Raw genomic sequence first — 19,833 nt, 5'->3', positions numbered from 1 at the left:
TGTGCATGCATCTGCCTCGCTGGACGGGCAGAGTAACCAGATTACATCCCCTAATTCCATCGTGGCCTTCTGGTAAGAGCAGTGCATGTGGGCGACGCAAGGGTGGTGTCTGTCCCCATGCTGACATAAATGATATCAGTCCCTAATGAAGCATCTTCTTCTTGGGTTTGGAAACGTAGCCCTCACTTCTGCTGGTTTCCATCCCCCTGCGCTGGCTGCTTCTCCCTGCCTGTCCGACCTCCCACCGGCTCCAGCTGTGTCTGGGTACTGCCCCGGGGCTGTCAGTCACCCCCTCCCCAGCAAACCCTGCCCCGCGTTGCTCCAGCTCTGGCTGACAGTTCCAGTGGCCTTGCTGCTGTCTTCCACAGGGACTTTGTGAGGTGCTGACGCTCCCAGTGCTGGCATCTGTGTTATTTTTGGCACTTTGCTTCAGGCTGAGATTCTCATCTTTTGGCATGAAAGTCTACCTCCTGCCTTTTAACTTGGAAGAGGAGAAGGGCAGGATTCGAATCTGAAGGTTTCAGCCACCTGAAGAGCCTAGAAAGACAGCACATTTTATCACTTACATAAACGCCATATTTTCCCACTATATAAAAAGCTCCTGCTCCTTCAACCCGTCTGCTCGTACATTCCTGTGAGGGGTCTGAAACCGGTGATTGCCCTGGATTTGCCTGGGACTGGAGTGTGAGTTGCCCCATCAGCACTCTGCAGCCATCATCGAAGTGGGAGGCCGTGACAGAGGCGAGGCAGTGGGCGCAAGCTGTTGAGCTCTTGTGGCTCCTTGTCCTTCACATAGACGTCTGATACCGTGTGTCACTTTGGTAAGGTGCGTCGTACCTCTTTGCCATTCCCTGTTACTCCCCTCCTTCCACGCCAGACTCTGTGAATGTTTTAGAAGGCTGAATGTCTGGAGAGGAGCAGCCCCTGCAAGGTGTCTCTGCATCTCAGCGATGGTCCTGGTGGTGCAGGAGGGGATGTTCCAGCTCTGCGAGGACGGGCTGCTAGACTCGGTGACTAGCAACCGGTGAGACCCCCAATGGTCACTAGCAAAGGCTCGTTAAAAAAGCCTCAGCTCTTCGCTGCTCCAAGCTGCCTTTGCTTTCAAGCAGGGATGGAGCTGGAGTTGTCGTAGGAGCGGGTGAGTTGCAGAAACGATCGTTCACTTGCGTTGAAGTGAACCACTGGATCAGCAGAGTGTAAAAGCTAACGCAGCCTCCAAGCCCTGGCCTCGGGAGCAGCTGTTCTTTGTCACTCTCCGCAGGGCGATGTCCAGAGAAAAGCTTACTTTGCAAAGGCAGTTCCTGGGACTGTGCAGATCTGAGGAGGAGTCAAAAACTGTTTCAAATGTCTGTAGGCTTTAAAAATAATCATGGTGTAGGGATGCGATGATATGCTGTGCAGCTGGGTCTGTGCTCTTGAGGTGGTTGTGAAAGGCGCATAGGCGTAGCAGTGTCTGAGCCTACTGGAAGTCTCAGTGTTGGAGACTCTCAGGTTGTCATTTCATTGGATTAAAGTACTTGTTGGGGAATGAGTTGTGATTAAGGACTAAAAAACTGCTTTGCACTGGTAAACGAAAGCGGAGGCATGAGGTCCACCATGCTTGTCCTGTGGCTCTAAATGCATAACATAGAGTGAGTGTGCTGGGATTTCCACATAGCAGTCCAAGGTGCTTTTAACCACAGTTACTGGAGTCACAGTTATATTTGTCCTGGGTGGTTTGATTTTTTTCCCCCTGATAAGTGGAAAGCTTTCACTCATGAGAAGGGAGATCCGAGTCCATGCAAGGTGTCTGTCTCCTCTTTGAACCTAAAAATGTTCCCATGTGAGGGTGGCAGCAGAGAGAGGAGGGGAGGTGATGTGATCCAGTCAAAATCAGTGGCAGAAGTCAGTGTTAATTTCTGAAAGGACTCTCACTTCTAATTTCTTTTGTCTATTTAAGCCAGTGAAGAAAAAGAAGATAAAACGCGAGGTTAAGATTCTGGAGAATCTACGTGGTGGCACCAACATCATTAATCTGATTGACACTGTCAAGGATCCGGTGGTAGGTGCCTGTGTGTCACGGTGTGTGTTGTGGGCTTGCTGCCGCACGACGTCTGCTCTCAGCTTGGGTTAGGTGCTGCCCATGCTTTCGTGCCAGCCAGGGGCGAGGGTGTCCAGCTCGTTAGGGTCTCCTGAGGTGGGTTGGTTTGGATGGCGTCATGTTCCTCTCCACGTTCCCCAGACTCTTTTACACTCCTTCTGTGTCTTCTGTGAGTTTCCCGTGGCTGATGGGGGAGAAGTTTTGTAGCCCTACAAATTTTCTGTAAGAAAGCAGAGTCTGTGGCCTTCCAGCTTCTGTCTGGCGTCTGGAATAGAAGTGTCTGCCAGGGCAATTGGATATTAAGCACTTCTCATCCTTCTGTTTGCGGTCTTGCCCAGTGACCAGAGGTCATATCCTTTGTCTGCATCGCCACAATTACCCCATTCCCAGGAAGTTTTCTCTGACGAGCAGCTGGCTGAGGTCCGTGACTCCCAGCTTGCTGGCAGCCACAGAGGGGAAGTGACACTGCCGTAGCGGTGGCAGTGCTGGCTGACCTTCCTCCTGCAATGGATGCGAGGCCTTAGTCCCGGTGACACCGTTTGCCTCGCCCGGCGCTGCCTCTGCTCCACAGCATGGGGAGCAGCAACGCTGGCCGAAATGCCATGTTGGTGCTTGCTGCGTGGAGCGTACATGGAGCTCGCCTCTGCCCGCTGCGGGAGCAGGGCTGCGTCTCTCTCGCTGTCCTGCTCCTGCCCGGCTCTCTGCAGTGAAAGCTGGGGAGGAAGCAAAAGCTCTCTCGGGTCTCTTGGAGCAAAGAAAGGTCAAGAGGGTGTTTTAAACCATGATTCTTTCTCTCTCTCTTGCAGTCAAAGACCCCTGCTCTGGTGTTTGAGTACATCAATAACACAGATTTTAAGGTGAGTCTGCCTCAGAGTGGAGGGGGGAGGCTTCCTGTTTCTGTTGAGTGCTGCGATCTTGAGTTGTCAGATACTCCTCGAGAGCCATGGGGGGAGTTTGGAGTTTTCACCTATGTCAGCTTCACCTTGCTTTCCCCATGTAAATAGGCTCTAGAAGAGAAAGAATAAAAAGCTTGTGTGCTGAATCTCCTCCCAACTTTGAGGAGTAATTTTAGCAGGTTAGATACTCTTACTCCCCTCTCAATTTAGTAAGTACTGCTGTGCTGTATATTCAGCCCAAGTTAATCCCTGTGCTGCGATGCTCTATTTACAGCGGTGCAGTTGATGGAGCAGGTGACACTGGTTTGTGCTGGACTCTTTCAGACCTGGGGACTGTGGGGTGGCAGAGGCTGGAGAGCGTCTGCCGCTGCTGGTGGGCCTGGGAGCGGGGAGACTGAGCAGGCTTGAAGACATCTTAAGAGCTTTTCTGCTTGCCTGAGGCTGTAGAATATTCTGTGCCTCTTCTGATTTCTGGGGAACTCCAAGTGGTGTTACTCCTTCCCGAAATGGGGCTCCTCTGTCTGAGTGCAGCTACGACTGCCTGTGCTACTGACGTGCTTCTGGCTGCGATACACAAAAGGGATGTGTAATTAGCAACCACACCTATTTTCATGGTATCTTTGTTTCCCCCGTGTGAATCTTTACCCAAAGTCATTAAGTCTGTGGTGGTGAATTAATTGAGCAGTTGTCGTTAGAAAGCCAGCAGTCATCCCCTCCTGCTCTTTTCAGAGATCTCTTTCGTTCCATGTTACAGGACAATGCTTTTTTCTTCCTGTCTGTGCCAGAGCATTATGTAGGTACACGCCTTGTAGGATGCAGCTGCAGCAGATACACCAAATGCCAGAGAAGGACCCTGGGTTGGCGTTGGTGGAAAGCAGGCAGCTTGGCAGCTGGCCCACGGACCATCTTGCCTGCATCTCTGCACGCTGTGAGGCAGCGTGCGTTGTTTCTGTCCCTCTGGGGTTGGTCTGGCGAGTTGAATCCTACTGCGTAGGACCCTGTGCGTAGCCAGAGCCGCGGCCGTGCTGGTGGTGGTAGTCTTAGTGCTATTTAATCTCAAGTAGAGGCTTACCGCAGAGGCTAGAATAATAGTAACTTGCAGCAGCGTCTGCCTTGGCAGCTATGGGCGGGGAGATGAGTGTTGCCACCATCAAGTAAACAGCCGTGAGAGGAGTGCTATGTGGTGACCTTTCAGGGCTAATTAAAGCAGGCTTGGTTTGTCTGGGCTTCATTGACATCAGCGAGGCTGTTCAAGCATATGTTGGGAACGTGCCCCTGTGCTTCTCCTGGTGACCCAGAGACTCTTCGCAAGGCTGATCCTGGAAGTTTTTAACTTTCTATTTAGACATGTATTTATTTGTTTATCTGTTATAATTTTTAATGTATGCCTTATAGGTTGGTAGTGCAGCTGGACACTTTGCTGAGGACCGCTTTGTGCATCTCCTAGTCAAAATGTGATTCCACCACTCTGTCGTGTCCTTAGAGGATAAGATTGTCATCAAAGATGTCACCCAGTAACTGAAAACTGTTCACGAAGTGGAGCGTGAAGTGGTAACTTTAGGCTGGTCGCCAACAGGGACTTTTAACTGAATAATGCAGGGCTTGGAGTACATGGTAGGTCAGCGGTCCCAGCCGTAGCGAGAGCCGTCGCAGGCACTGTTGCCGCTAGTGAGGCACCATTGGTCTGGCCACGGCAGAAGTAGCAGTGCTCAGCTCTGGCTGTTGCATTAGAAACAACTATAGGAGTTTGCAGCAGATCATCTCTAGGCTCCTAGGAGAAAGCCTGGCTCCTCGAGGAAGTCCAGATTCACAGCTGTACGAGTCCAAGACAGAAAGTATTGATGCTTTTGATGCCAGTTGGTAGAAGGCAGGAATAACTTGTCTTGGGAACAGAAGCGTGTCCTCCCAGGGCATGTTGGCTGTTCATGTTTGGAGCTTATTTGTAACCTGAATTTCACTAGCTATGTATGGGGCGTGTGGGTTATTTGAGCTACACTCCTGTGAGCTCTGCTGCCTGTTTGGGTAGGTTCTTGGGGCCACAGCTAACTGGCAGATTACAGAGCTGCTGCTACTCATGGGTGCCTGTGGATATCTTCTTCTATACAGAAGCTGCCAAGGTGTCTCTTCCCTTGCTCTGAAGCGCCCTTGCCAAGCAGAAGGCACACAGAGTAGATGAGACCACTTGTTGGAGGTCTTGGCTTGCCCTGTACCTCCATACGTGAAGCAGCTGGAGAGCACCCTGTCATTGTGCCCCCTGCTCCACAGTCCTGATTCCCCCGGGCAGTCAAATTCTGCTGGAGTTAAGTGCCAGATGAGCTAATCCTGGTAACAGGGACCTCTTCTCTCGGTGTTGAGGTGGCTGCTGCTGATCTGCTCATCTCTGCATTGACTTCTGGATTCAGCAGTACTGATGAGTAGCGTATATCTCACTGACAAATTGCCGTCAGGGTGTGTGAGGGGGTTCCCAGGGCAGCTTCTGTACAGCACGTGGTTGCAGACCGCTTTGCAGGATTGCATTTTCCTCTGTCCTGTTGACAGTAGACGCCCACAAGCTGGGATGTCTCTTTAGTTGTCTCTGGCAGTTTCTTTCCTTCAACATTATTATTTTTTGCTTAATGTTAATACTTTTGCCCCTTTGCCCATTCACATGGCAAGACACTGTTTGTGTCCTTGCACCCATGAAAATGGCTGCTGGGTTTCCTTGGCTCTCTGTGCACAGGCAGAAGCTGCAGTTCTGTGGGGCCTAAGCCACGGCTGTGGACGATTCCGGATCAGAAGCGCAAGCTTGTATTCCACACGGTTTGGCTGTTTTTAAATGACGGTACAAACAGGAGACTTAGGTGATACCTCCCTAGAGCTGATTACATTTCTTAAATTACCCGGCTGGGTCCCTTCTGAAAGTGACAGCCCTATGCTCGCAGGGGTGATGGGTTGGAGCCAGACTAAATGCATATTCTGCTGTGTGAGGACGGCAGCGTGTGTGCAGGGCTAGTGTTTCTCTTCCAACCTGCTGTATTACTTGTCATCCTTGAGCACTCAAGCTACCCACGGTCATCAGCCCTAAATGACAGCTGCACTGCAGAGCCACGCAGTCTACTGAGCAGCCATCAGTGGAATTAAATGTCTTTTGCTAATTGGCTTCAAACTAGAAATGAGACGCCTGTCCTTCAGCCTATTTTGTGTAGTCCGTGTGCGTATCTTGTACTGTGCCTTTCATTGCCCCAAAGAGGCAAATCCCTTGGGAAAGAAGGGGGTAGAGCCAGGTCTCCAGGAGCAGTGCTGGGCTGGGTTTGCTGTTGCATTCTTAAAACACATTAGCAGGTTTGCAGCTGCAGGAGTGGAGGTGGGCAAGAAAGGTGAGTGATGAAAGGTTGCTTGTGGATGTTCAGCCTGTTGGAGTTGTGGGGACAGAGGGCTTTTGAGTCAAATCTTCCGCTTTGCGTGCACCTCAGTGAATTTTCAGGCCAAGTGGCTGTGAGGGAGGTGCGTGTCTGTGTTTTATCCTTGTACATCCAAGGTTAGTTTAAAAAATAGTTGTTGCCCTGGGTAGGCAATGCAGAAGTGCAAAAGATGCTCATCTCGTGCGTGGCTGCCAAGGCCGGGGTGCTTTGGGAGCTCTTTACTTTTCTTCCGCTGCTGCATGCCCTGCACCCCAAAGCAGTGTCTCTCCTCTGACAGCTCCTCGCAGCCACCCTGTTGCTTTGCGGATGCTGCTTCGTGCACGTAGCCGGCTGTGTTGCTCACTCAAGGGAGAAGAACAAGCAAGCATTTAACTCCTGTCAGCCCCACGGAGAGGGGAAGCCTGTCCCTGCCTCCTCAGGCACTAACGGGATTAGTTTACGATTGGTTACGTGATGTGTGCCCAAATATCACCAAAAGCTGGAGAGGGGTGGAGGCTGCCTGTGGGTGAGTTTGGCCTTTCCTCATGCCCCGTGTGGAGGAAGGAGACCAGCCCAGGTCTCCAAGGCCTTGTGTGAGCCTGAGCGTTGGCATCTAGCTGAGCCGACGTTTCAGCGTGGTCTGGGTGATCCCCGCAGTGGTGTTGCTCTTAGTTTTACTCCAAAGAGCTGGCTGTAAGAGCAGAGCAGGGGACAGGTCTGTGCAGGAGGTGTCTGCTCTCCCCTGCTAGGCTGGGCGAAGGGGATTTGGAGCCCACTGTCAAAGCCTTCCTGGGGCAGGTGCTGTGCAGGACCCGCTTGTAGTGGAAACCTTGGCTCTGTCCCTCAGAGCCTCCTGCTTTCAGTGGCTGCCTGCAGCGGGGCCAAGCACGCTCCTGCAGGGATTGTTCCTCGCAGCAAGCGGAGCCTGGGCACTACTAGCCACGCTGCTGGCCTTGGCACAGCCGGAGGGTCAGCGGTGCAGGGTGTCACAGGCAGCTCTGCTAGGGAAGTCTGTTGGAAGGTGACTGCCCAACGGCTGCCTCTGCTGAAGGCTGTGAGTCAGAGAAGCAACAGCATCGTGGGCCTGAGAAGAAAGGCACTGGTAACCTCCCTGCCATCCCCTCCCCGCTTACAGGCAGTGACAGGCAAAGGAGCCAGGGAATGGGGAAAACGGGGTCTAGCCTTGTTCTGCCACTGCCTCTCCTGCCCTTGTCCTTCCCCAGGTGCTTTGACGTTGCCAGGTGAGGTTGAGCAGGGTAGTGATACCCGGAAAGACATGTTTTAAGCATCTCTGTCACCCCATAGTGTTTGTTATCTAAGCAAGCCGTTTAAACAAACTCCTGGAAGGGCTCGGCAGTCCTCTGCTGCATCGGAGCCATGTGCAGTCGAGTCGGGAAATCTATCCCTGCTGTAGCTTCTGGCTATGTCTTTCTTGCTCCCTGCTCACTTGTCTGCTTCAGCGGGTTGCTCCAAAGTGTTAGGATCATCCTAGCTCACGAGAATACAATGCAGCTTGTGTCCTGGAGGCTGTTAAAGCTCTGTGTGTGTAAGTGAGAGTCGTATGTTGTCAACTGATCTCCCAGAGCAGTACTGGGGGTGGTGGGGCGGTTTGGAGCTGGCCCTAAGTGAGGCAGGATCCTGAGGATCTCGGTATGGGCCTGGAGGGGACGTGGGGCCAGAGCTGCTTTCTTGGAATGTGAATTTCAATCTCTCACTCTGGGATTTTTCCTGAAGCTGCCAAGTGGTGCCTGTGATGAGCAGCTGGCTCCGGTGCTGATGCAATCAGTGATTTGACTGAGCTGTGAGATGATCCTTGTTCGTTAGAAAGGGCAGAGGGGTCCGGTTGTACTGCTGCCCTGTGAATGCCCTGCCCTGGCCTGGCCTGGCGTCTCGCCTTGCTGAGAGCACAGCCCAATGGGGCCGGGCTGGCACCGCTGCCACTGACAGACACAGAGCAGAAGGCAAATTTGGGGCTGGTTGTGACCTGGCGTGGGAGAGCAGCAGGATGAGGAGTTCTCCAGTGACGGTGCTGGTGGCATGGTGCAGGTTAAAGTACGCACTGGATCTTTGTCACTTCGTGTGAGTAGCCGCAGAAGGATGCAGAGGAGAGGAGGGTGGCAAACGTGTGCTGGCAACAAGCGCTTCACTGAGATCCGAGCGGTGCTCTCCTTGGCCCCACAAACGTTCCTGTGCTGTTGAGCTGCATTAGCCTTTATCCTAGGATAGAGGGGAGCCTCCGCAGCTCTGAGGCTGGCTCTACCCTTTGTGCTTCCCCACCCCATGCTCCTTTACGTTAGCGTTTTCCTCTCCCTGCCCCACCTGGAGCGCTTGGAAACCTTGCCCATGTGTTCCCAGCCTGCCTGCTCTGAATGCTGTTGTCAATGTTGTCAAGTCACCGTGATGACTTTGCATGAGTATGAAGGGTCAAGATCAACTGTGCCAACTCCAGCATGCTCTGAAGGGCTTGCTGTCTTCTTCTTGGACAGACAGCCTGCCTGTCTCCTGCTGGAAAGAAGTCGTGACAGGTCTGAACGATCCCAGTGGCATTTAACGGGAGCTCCTGCGTCCTGTCTGGATTTTCTAGCATGTAGCCCTGGGAGGTCTGACACCAGGACAGCCCTCAAGGAGCGGCAGCATTCGCAGGGGATCTGCAATGGGGTCAGCGACTGGAGGCAGGTGGGGTGCAGGAAAAGAAACTAATCCAAGTCTGGAGTATTTATTTTTGTTTCTCTTTTTGTTTGTTTGTTTGTTTGTTTCCCCTCCCCAAATCTGTTTCAGCAACTGTACCAGATCTTGACAGACTTTGATATTCGGTTTTATATGTATGAGCTGCTGAAGGTGAGTGGCATTGCATATGACAGTGTGGATGGGGAGACCAGGAGTGAGAGAGGCAGTAGCGGGGCTCACGAGGCAGTGCTACTAAACAGTTACTTCTCTTGTGTTCAATGTAGAATCCATGTCTCAACACGGGAAGGTTTGGGAAGAGATCTGGTTACCTGGCTTGTTGCTGTAAGGTATTACAGCCAAAATGGGGACCTTTGGTCGCCTCCAAAGAGTCTCTCATTCGCTGGGTTCTCTTCTTTCCCCGTGAAGCATTTGTGATTTTTAGTTGCCAGGTGGGGCTGTGCTTGGTCTCCCTGTGTCTGTAGCACCATTGGGCTGCTATGGGGAAAATCAGCTCCCTCCCAGCCAGACCCAGTACAAGGCGTTTGCAGGGCTGTGGAGCAGAGGAGTCTTCATGCTAGGGAGAGCGGAAGGGACTGATTGCCACCTCCAGGCTTTCTTCTCATGCAGTATTTAAAGGCAGCCCCAGAAGGTGACTTCTGCCCACTTGGTCTTAGACCCCTGTGTCTCTGGGTGGAGGATCTAGGACACTTCAAGAACAAGCTGGGCAGCTTGGTGCCCTGTGGTCACAGAACCCCATGGATGTGGTCTTGGGGAACGAAGCTACTGGTTATGCTGACTGTTATATTTTGATTGACACTGGTCTTTTCCTGTGAGACCTCCCAGCCAAGGCTTTCCCTACCCCTCTGATGAAGGGTGAGGAGTGCACTAAATACCTCCTCTTACGTAGCCTAGCTTGCACCTCCCCGTGGAAATGCTTATGGAGCCGTATGGCAGATCTGTGAGATCTGCTGCACTGCCTCTCTGGGGTCTCCGGCTGCGGGACATGGGAGGCAGCAGGGCATTAGGGAGAGCTTACGGCTTTTGACTGGTCTCAGGGCTGGTCTGTGCTGACCTGCTGGAGCAGCAGCTTGGCTGTGTCACGTCCTAGCAGGGCCTGCTGGGCTGGCACTTCGCAGGTCCCCTGCCTCTGGCAGCGAGTGGAATAGGCTGGGGAAAGCCCTTTGTGGTCCAGGACTTGGTGACTGCAGGAGACTTCCTGAAATAGGTCTAGTGAGCTCGAGGGAGGCTTTCTTCTCTGCACCCCCAAGCTAGCTGCACGTGTCTGCAGGGGAAAGACCATCCTAACGAAGGCTAGAGGGAGCCTGAGGTGAGGCAGCCCAGGATTAGGATGGAAGGGGTGGTCAGGTTCAGATGATCCAGCCTTGGGACAAGCAAGACACTAGAATAGCTTCGTCCCTGGAAGCGGTTTGTCCAACCTGTTGCAGATCTCCTGTGCTGGAGATCCCAGGACCACCGTTTGCGGTGACTCCTGTTGGTTGCGAGGCCACGTGTCATTGCGGGGATGTTCCCCAAGGCCTTGCTGCGACAGGAGCTGTTGCTTCCAGTGCTTCCCGCTGCGGCAGGGGCCCAAGGGCGGTCTTCCTTCCCTGGCACTGGCATCTTGGACAATGAGTGACTGCAGGCTGTACCCTGCTTCCGTGCTGCGGGAGACCTCGGAGCATCTGATAGGTGTTGATGGATGGATCTCCATCCAAAACAACATTCTCACCCCCTTGCTCAAGGGAATAGCTGCAGGGAGGGGGGGGCAAGTGGTGCAAGGTCACGGAACTGGAGAGCTTATGTGTGCTCCTGCCTGCAAGCTTTAAGCAGCATCGCTCTCCCTCGCATGCCATCACTTGCCTTTCGTAAGTGTGGGAGTGGCTTAAATGAGCAGGGCAGAGGTGACTTTCTAGCTTAAGTGTGTTTTGGGACACAGGTGGAAAGCTGCACTGGAAGGCCACAAAACTTTACGCATGTAAGAATTATGCCCTCCTGGGGAAGAGAGTGTGACCCAGGTTGGAGCGTTGGGCTTGTCACCAGGTGGGACACCTCTCTGCATCGTGCTCTTCAGAGACTATGCAGGGGACACAGTTCCAGGACCTGTGACTGCAGCAGGACAGGAGATCAATACAGTCTTGTTGCCAGCTTGTCACCTCATCACATGCAGCATAAGAGCTGAAAATGTCTCTTTCTTGTGCAGCGCTTCCTCATGAGCAGGCCACTCCTGCTCCCGTCTCTTACATTGTTAATGCTACGCCTGTGGTTACGGACATGTCTAATGTATGTGCGTGTGTCTGCCAGGCCCTGGATTACTGTCACAGCATGGGGATCATGCACAGGGACGTCAAACCCCACAACGTCATGATAGACCACCAACAGAAAAAGGTACTGTGGCGCCAGGGCTTACAAGCAGGGAGACGTGAAACTCTGCCACCTCTGTACCCGCAGCCTGGGCAGCTGCACTTACCCCTTTAACCCACCTTTACCAGCTCCCCTCCACTTGTGCCGCTGTTGGGAGATGGCCAAAGTCTCCCTGGGGAGCACTGCAGTGGGAGTCCATGGCTTGGAGGTTGCTCTTGCCTCCCAGCCAGCCACACAGAGTTTCTTTGCTGAGAGGAGCAGGTCTGGGCCATTAATCCCCAAAAGGGTGGTGGCACTGGGGTGCAGAGGCCCTGGCCAGAAGGGTGACCTTGTCCAAAACATGTGGATATTTTTACCTAGGGAACATAAGCTCCTCTTATAGTACAGCCTACTTGTCCCGCAGTGGCTTCCTCGCTTCTGGGGTGTGCTAGTTAGAGCGGAGGAAACATTTGTACCCAGCTGGCTACCATGGAAATAGGCAGCACAGGGAGCTTCCCCACCCAGTCACGGTACTTGCACCTCATTGGGTCTCCCCAGGGACCTGGGATTTGCAGCAGCGAATTAGTTGCTGGTCCACAGGTCCCTCCCTGTCAAATCAGCGGTGGCTGTACAGGCAAGGCAAGGTTCATAAGGAGGAGGAAATCTCTTACTCGTCCCGCTGTCCTTCTGTAACACAGCAGGTCGTCTGTCCGTGTGGCTGCAGAGGAGATGGTCTGCCTCACAGGATATGGTGGGGCCCCTTCTGCCTCTTTTCCTGCTCTCAGCCCCCAGTTAAAATCAACACTGCCTGCATTCCAGCCCCTTTAAACAGCAGGATGAGACGGCTGGCTTTTGCCTGTTCCCTAGTATGCAGCAAAAAACCTGTCTGCTGTGGCTGGCGGTGCTGGTAAGGAGCCAGTTGCCCAGCAGTAACAATGGGCTTGGAGTCAGGAGGCAGAGGACCTCTCTAACCTGGTCTTTGCCCCACCAGCTGGTGATAGGGAATAGGGAAGAGCCTGGCCAGGGCGCTGCTGGGAGCGTCTCCAGTCCTTGGAGCACCTCCCTGCATCCCGAGCTTCGCACTTGCATCACGGGATTCGGAGGTTTGGCCAACGTGGCTGCTCCTGACTGGCTCATCCTGAGGTTCCTGACTCTCTGTCTCTTTATCGCGTGTTCAGCTGCGGCTCATAGACTGGGGTCTGGCCGAATTCTACCATCCAGCTCAGGAATACAACGTCCGTGTGGCCTCTAGGTACTTCAAAGGACCGGAGCTCCTTGTGGACTACCAAGTAAGAGTCTGCCTCCTTGCTAGCCAGCGACACCGCTTGGGGCTGCACCTCGGCCACCCTTGGGTTGTCTGGTTTTGCCTGCCAGGGCATTGCCTGGGTTGGAAAGCGGCTGGCTATGAAGCGAAAAGGCCGAGGCTGCCTGTGCGTTTGGGGAACCGGGCCGTGGTGAGCAGGCCTTTTCTGACAGCTTCTCCTTTCTCCCCTCAGATGTATGACTACAGCTTAGACATGTGGAGTTTAGGCTGTATGCTGGCAAGCATGATCTTCCGAAAGGAGCCCTTCTTCCATGGCCAGGACAATTATGACCAAGTAAAGAATTTGCTACCTGGCTTATTTCATGAGACATTTGTCACCGCTGCATCTCTGTGTGTATAATGGGGAGGTTCTGGGGATCGGACCACCGGGCTGGGAGGATGTCGCTGCGTGCATCGTTAAGTCACCTGGGATTATGCTTCACTGCCTTCTGTAGGAGACTTGTTTTCTGCACGTGTTGCAAAAACAAGTTTCAAGGGAGATATTCCTTCCACCTGGGATGTTTCCAGAAGGAGAGCTCTTGGATTTGGGCAGCTCTGCCTCTGTGAAAGACTGGTGGCCTGCCTCCCTTCTGTTCTCTCTCACCCTGCCTCTCATTCCAGCTGGTTCGCATCGCAAAGGTCCTGGGCACAGATGAGCTGTATGGGTATCTCAAGAAGTACCACATAGAACTGGACCCACACTTCAACGATATCCTGGGCCAGTAAGTAGAGAAGTGAAATGCTTCTTTTTTTCATTAAAACACAGAGAGGGAGATAAACTGATGTCCAGCCCCTCGAAGGACTCTCAGCCAAGGGCTGCTTTGATCTTCTGGGCCACAGTGCTGTGTGCAGGCCTCCCATCTGGCTGCTCGTGTCATCTCAGGAGGTCGCTGAAATGCAGGCTCTTTCCTTTTGCCTCTCGCATGATCCACGAGCCGTCCCCTGTTTCTTCCTTCTCCTGCTTGCTGACATCCTAGGAGTGGAGATGTAGACGCTGGAGTTGAGTGTGGTCTGAGGGGCTCAAAATCTCCCAGGTGAGATTTCTGAACAGGGTGAGGGGTGGGTGGGATAGCGAGGACAGCTTTTGTGAGGCTGGCTGGCAAGCCAGAGCACTGCTGGTCCCGAGGGTGTCACCCTGCCTGCTGCATGCTCTTGTCTAGTCCCTGTAGACAGAGGGGAATGTGCGTTGTAGTGCCTTTCCCAGGTGTAGGACATCCACAAAGCTGTGTACCTAAATAAGAGGGTTTTCCCCCTTCAGCAAGTGCTTGCCGAGCAGTAGCTTGTGGTGGGAAGAGCTGTAGGCAGTGTCCGTCGCAGCCATCTCTTCTCAGAAGTGGATAGTGGCAGGTGATTCCCCCAGGACGTCTGGGCCCTGCTCTGCTGGGCAGAGCTGGGCAGTGGCAGCTGGTCCCTTTGCAGGCATTCCCGGAAGCGCTGGGAGAACTTCATCCACAGTGAGAACAGACACCTGGTCAGTCCTGAAGTCCTAGACCTCCTGGACAAGCTCCTGCGATATGACCATCAACAGAGGCTGACCGCCAAGGAGGCGATGGAGCACCCCTATTTCTGTGAGTCTGCGGAGAAGCTGGGGGCAGCTGGGACGGGCGGGGGTCTTGGGTTGCCGGGGCAAACTTTGGCTCCCTTGCTCTGCGAAGGCCTGAGCAGCTCTTTGTGTTTTGAGGGCAGTTTCTCTGGACAGGTTTGCCAGGGTGGAGCTTCCACTTTATTAAATGCTGTTTCCCCTTCCTGCCTGGTCTGTGTCTGCTGCAGATCCAGTGGTGAAGGAGCAGTCCCAGCCGAGCTCAGAAAATGCTGTGCTCTCCAGTGGCCTGACAACAGCGCGATGAAGACTGGAAAACGACGGGTAATTCAAGATGTTTACAAATAAAAGCAAAACCTTCGGTCACACAGTGAAGGGAAAAGAACCAAGGACCCCCCCCCCCGCTCCTTCCCCTCCCCTTGATACTCGGCAGAAATCTAACCCTGGTGGGGGGGTGTCATAAACCTCAGTTCCTCTCTGGTGGTTGTGGTTAATGTAACTCTAACCCTGTGGTACCAAAGCCCTGGGCAAATGGTCTTGCAAGAGCTAAACGTGTAGTGATATCCCCAGGGCTCAACACAACTGACTTCTGGTTCACATCTCTATGGATCCTTCTCTTCCTTCTCAGTCCAGCCTTCCCCACCACGCTGGTGGGGACAAATTGGCCGTTCCACCATCAGTCCTTAGCATGCCTCTTTCTAAACATGCCTTTCGGACTTGTAGACTCTGGACGAACCAAATTCAGGCTGTGCGTCAGCAGGTGCAACTCTGTTTTGAGGTCCAAGTCCTACTGCTCACTCTGGGCTTGAATTTGGCCCTTGAATTCCAGTTTCACTTGCGAATGCCGGGGAGGGGAGGGGGGGGGGTGCGGTTGGGAGGGAGGGGGGAGGTTCAACAAAAACCAGCCCGCAACCCCAGCAGCATCTCGGGATTGGTTTGGAGCGTTAAAACGAAGGCACTGATCCGAGTTGCTGGGGCGAGGCGAGATCCCCCCCTCCAGGTGTGTTTGGCAAAGGCTCGCTCTGAGAAGAAACTCGATAGACCTGCTTTGGAAACTGGTGAATGTGAGGGCTGCTCGTGCGGCAGGAGCGGGGACGGACTGTTCGGACTTTCCTAGAGAGCTCAGGAAAGTCGGTGTTGCAAGACTTCTTGTGCTAGGTGTGCAACCACGTACCTCAGGACGTGGCTCCCGTCAGAACTGGTGCCAGAGTGCAGCTCTGGAGCGGTTCGATCCAGCACCGCAGGATGGAGGAGTGGAGAGGAGGCCAGGGAGGAGAGCACGGGGAGGGGGGAGGACCAGCAAAGAGCGGCGTGGTCTGCCGGGGAGGGGGCTGTGCAGCTGCTGAGCCGGGACCGGGGATCCCACGCAGTGTTTTGACAAAGTCAGCCATTTGTTGAATTCTGGGGTGCCGATCCTGTTGCGGGGGGTGGGGGGTTCGTCTTGCGGGTTCTTTCATCAGATCCCTCGATGGCTTTATAGCCCCACAGTTCACAGTTGCCTCCTCTACTTGTTCTGTGTGTAACTTCATCAAGTGGTTCTGGTGACACTCAAACCTAGAAGCTGGAGATAGTGTTTTCCCACCAGCACCTAAACACAGAATTTCCTTCTGCGGCATTGTCGAAGTAGTTAATTTTTTATAAGGTTGCAATGTTTCTATTTGAAACATCTGTTTACATTCCATATTCCAATAAAGTTCTATTGGCATCGATAGCAGGTCAATCCATTTGTATAATTCACTGAAACCAATAAATATCTATACATCTGAACGTCTGCCGTCTCAAATCTATGGGAGAGCCAGAAGGAGCAAGAGCTGAAGGTGTTGCCTCCTCGAGGAGGTCAGGTTGGCTCTTCCAGCCCCTCTTGTCTGAGTATTTTGGGATCTCTTAGTCTTTCGTTGCAGTTCTTCATGCTGTCAGCCCTGAGAGTTTTGCTATGGCAGGTTGTCTCCGCGCCCAGGGCCATGGAGGAGGTGCCAGGTCTTGGGTACGGCACGGGAGCCAGCTGTCGTGGTGCCTTGGGCTCAGATGGCCGGTGCCCGAGCTCACGGTCGCTGTCTGTTACGTGGTTGGTCAGAGGGGTCACTGCAGTGTGGCTGGGAGCTGGGGGTTCTCCGCCTGCGTGCCCCCGTGCTTGCCTCCTCGGCCTGGGCGGGTGGCTCTGTCTGGAGATGTGCTGAGCGGGGAGGAGCTCTGCTTGCCTCCCACGCTGGGATGCGACCGGTGCACAAGCTCGGTTATCGGTGTCGGGGCCGAGGAGCCGTCTGTGGTGCTGCTGCCGTGTGCCGCCGGGCCCTCAGTAACGTTAACCCCCCTGGAGATGCTGCTGGGGGCTTTGGGGAGAGCTCCCAGCCCTTCGTCCCTCCGCCTGCCTGACCCCCAGGCTGCCCGGCCCTAGGGGCAGGGGGGTCTCTCGTGCTCTTAAGCTGTGCTAATCCTGGCAGGGTTGGTTTGGGGTTTGAACAGCAATTTCTGAACTGATTTAAAGAGGTGTTGCGTTTCTCCATTGAGAAGAAGCAGGAGCGGATGTTTCTCGTGGCCCGTCCAAGTTGCTATGGGGGCAACTTGCCCATTTTCCAGCTCTTGCATGTTGGCATTCCCAGCTTCCAGAGAGCCAAGGCAGAGGAGGGCTGGGGGAAAAGAACGGGTTCAGTGTGGGAATTTTGATAGGTGCAAAATGTTGATTGTTGTACGCGAGCGCTCGATGGTGTCCAAACCTGATGGTGGACTTTCAAGGTGGCGCTTCGGGAAGGATCAGTTCTGTAAACCTGAGTCAGAAATTCTTTCCCGGTACCCTCGAGTGGAGGAAGGGAGATGCTCTTCCCAGCGAGTGAGATGGGTCAGTGGCTTTCCATGGTTGCGGTAGCCGGCGCGGCTGGAACAACCTGCCCCGTATCTCCCCACATCCCTACCCCGGCTCTAGGGCGGGGTGAGCTGAGTGCTCCGGCCTGGAGGGAAACACAGCAGATGAGCCTGGGGGCGAGGAGGGTGCGGAGTCTCCTGGTCCCAGCACAGCGGGGACGCTTGGCCGCAGCTTGGGCCAGTTCCTCTCCGCACCCATCAGCCCTTCCAGCACTCGGAGCGGGAACCCTGTTCTCCTCTGGACCTTGGCAAAGTGTCGTCCTGCCCGTGGGGACAGCCGGGAGCTGGGGAAGGCAGTGCCTTCTCCTTGGGAAGGAAGGAAGCTGGGGAACGTGCGTCTTTGTGTGCTTTCTCCTGGAGAAAGTTGAGAGAGTCCCGGTGCGTGTCCTGGTCTTTCAGCTGGCCTGACCCCCAGCTTTCTAGCAGAGGTAGAGCCATGGGTTTGGCCGAGAGCATTGTGAGAGGAAAGGCTCAAAACCAGAAGCAGGGCAGCCGTTGAGGGATGCGCTGGGAGTGGGATGCGGCTAGCGCCTTCCACAGCTTGTCCGTGCCTGTGGCAGGGGTGCTCGGGGCATGGCGGGAGCCTCTGGCGGGAGAGGAGACGTTTGCAGCGGTGGAGGGAGACTTAGCGCAGGAGGTTGGGGAGTAAAAGGTCCAAACTTGTGTCTGGCTGCCCATGAAAGCGCTGCTTTGCTGGACTGCGTCTCTCCCTTGCCTTGCTTGGCCCTTGCCTTCCCCTCTCACCCTGCCACCTGTTCCAGGGCAGGCTGAGGGTCCCCACATCCCAAGGGGCATGGAGGGTGCGGCCGAGCCTGGCTGGGAGCGCGCCGGCGGGGACGTCACCCGGGCCAGAGGAGCTGTGTCGAGCCGGCAGCGCCCCGTGACGCTCACTGCCCTCCTCCCGTCTCTCCTCAGGTCTGATGCTGTTGCTCCCAATTTTCCATAAGCAGAACGAGAACCAAATCAATCGTCCCGTCGGCGCGGGTAGAGCGACAGCGGGCAGACTGCGCGGTGCGGGCAGGGCTGAGAGCAGGGCAGCATGCCTGGCTGGACGGCACTCGCCTCTATGACCGCAGCCCTTCCCTCCAAGCGTGAAAGGTTCTTCTGCCTTTGGTTCCTTGTTGAGCTCTTCCTGACCCAGAACGCGTGGGAACATGGAGGGTGTGCGGAGCGGCTGTCGGTTCGTTGTTCCTTCCTCTGTTCTGGCTGTTTCCCCCCAGCCTCTGCCGGACCACCGTTAGCCAGCTTGCGCCTGTCTGCCAGGGCCTGGGGGCGGCAGGGGGTCTCGTATCACAATGGACAGTTCTATATTATGATTAAAAGAATTCTATATTGTTGAATAAAAGTTTTAAAAGAAGCATACGGGGAGGAGTATTCAGTGGGGAGGGAGCTGCGGGGCGGGACCGGCCGCACTGGAGGATGCTGGCAGCGTGAGCCGTCCTCTGTGCCCTGCTGGGACAGACTGGGCGAGGAGAGCGAGAGGAGCTAGCTGCACAAAGCCGCCGCGGGCAGAGGTGAAGGAGCCGCTTGCCGCCCGTGGGGTGTCCCTCCTTAGGCCCCCACACCCTTCTGGGGGTGCCTGCCTGGGTGCTAACGCTGGTATCTGCTTTTCCCAGCCCGTGGGGCTTGGGCACGGCTCTGTCTCTGCACTTCGGGGGCTCCCATCTCTTCCTCTTTCTTGGGCTGAGACTCTTCTCCTCCTCCTCCTCCCTAGCACCATCGCTGCAAAGCCCTGAGCTTGGAGCTCCTGCCCACGGGCCTTGGCATGGCAGGAGCTCCCATACAGGCGTGATGCTGCACCGGCAGCGCTCGCGAGAGCCTGGCTGCAATGCTGGTGGCTGTCCAAGCTCTGCTCTGGTCTTAGACGTTAACGGACCGCTTGAAACCCTGTTCTAAAAACCTCCAGCTGGACTCTGTGGCCGTATACGGTCATTTCTCTTCTGCTGTCCCATTCCTTCATGCCCATGTGTTTTTCCCTACGCAGTTTTCCCCTATACAGAAGCTGCCCAGGCTGAGGGTCCCTCTGAGACAAGGCTCTTAGCTGGGAGACGGACCCGTTGCTGGTTCCCAGGGAGGGGAGGTCGGGTAGGGCGAGCTGCGGGCTCCTGCCGGCACGGACCCACGCCGCGCTGCTCTCACCCAGCCCTGGGCAGTGGCCGAAGCAGACGTGCAGGAGCGAGTCCCCTCACACAGCCCGTGAGCGGTACAGGTGGAAATCTGCCAGCGCGGTCCTCGTGTGTCACGCCTGGAGAAGGGCCGACGTGGGGCCAGATGTGGACACGTACATCGGGTAAGTTCTAGCCGCTGGTGCTCTGAGGCAGGGCTTGGTCCATCACCGAGGCATGGTGTAGTGATGCGTGGCTGTGTCTGGGACCGTGCTGATCTCTGGTGCCTGAATTCAGCGAGACTTTTTTGGCTGGTGTAGACCTGGCCAGTGGTGACAGCCTGTCCCTGCAGGGAAGAGCCCATGGCGGAGTCCACCTGAGGTCCACGTGTGCTGGACAGGAGCAGCGCTGCGAGAATATGCTGAACCGAGGGCACGGCGGCACACCCGAGTGCTGTTGGTACCTCATCCGTCCCACTCCTGATCCTGCTGGGTCATGCTGCCCGTTCCCGCTTGCTGCAGCCCAGGTCCTCTCCAAGTCCACAGCTTGTCTCTGAAGGATGCTCTCAGTGACACTTTTTTTTTTAAACTGTTGCTTGTCAGAAATAAACCCTTCTTTGCCTGCCCGTTTTTTTTGTCTTCAGTTTGTCAAGAGTCAGAAGGT

At 54.7% G+C, this 19,833-nt stretch overlaps 1 protein-coding gene across 4 annotated transcripts in view; it reads left to right on the top strand.

The window, feature by feature from the left end:
* The window catches only part of CSNK2A2 (casein kinase 2 alpha 2), a 28,771-nt gene extending 9,070 nt beyond the window's left edge, over positions 1-19,701 (top strand). Inside the window, exons 3-13 of one of the 4 annotated variants that reach the window (XR_012765319.1) lie at positions 1,940-2,041; positions 2,887-2,937; positions 9,135-9,194; positions 11,325-11,408; positions 12,542-12,652; positions 12,860-12,961; positions 13,288-13,388; positions 14,086-14,234; positions 14,437-14,530; positions 19,209-19,355; positions 19,523-19,701. Coding sequence is in view for 3 of the 4 variants with exons in the window: in XM_075433598.1 (XP_075289713.1) it covers positions 1,940-2,041; positions 2,887-2,937; positions 9,135-9,194; positions 11,325-11,408; positions 12,542-12,652; positions 12,860-12,961; positions 13,288-13,388; positions 14,086-14,234; positions 14,437-14,513 (837 nt within the window). In the remaining variant the exon portion in view is untranslated. Of the gene's footprint in view, positions 1-1,939; positions 2,042-2,886; positions 2,938-9,134; positions 9,195-11,324; positions 11,409-12,541; positions 12,653-12,859; positions 12,962-13,287; positions 13,389-14,085; positions 14,235-14,436; positions 15,974-17,980; positions 18,423-19,208; positions 19,356-19,522 lie in introns of those variants that run through there. The other 3 variants (XM_075433598.1, XM_075433597.1, XM_075433596.1) reach the window with 3 other exon arrangements.
* Positions 19,702-19,833: the final 132 nt, after the last annotated feature.

This window comes from Opisthocomus hoazin, chromosome 12 (assembly GCF_030867145.1).
Source record: "Opisthocomus hoazin isolate bOpiHoa1 chromosome 12, bOpiHoa1.hap1, whole genome shotgun sequence".
NCBI lineage: Eukaryota > Metazoa > Chordata > Aves > Opisthocomiformes > Opisthocomidae > Opisthocomus > Opisthocomus hoazin.
Note: the sequence above shows the minus strand (reverse complement) of the source record. Positions and strands in the feature narration are given on the sequence as shown.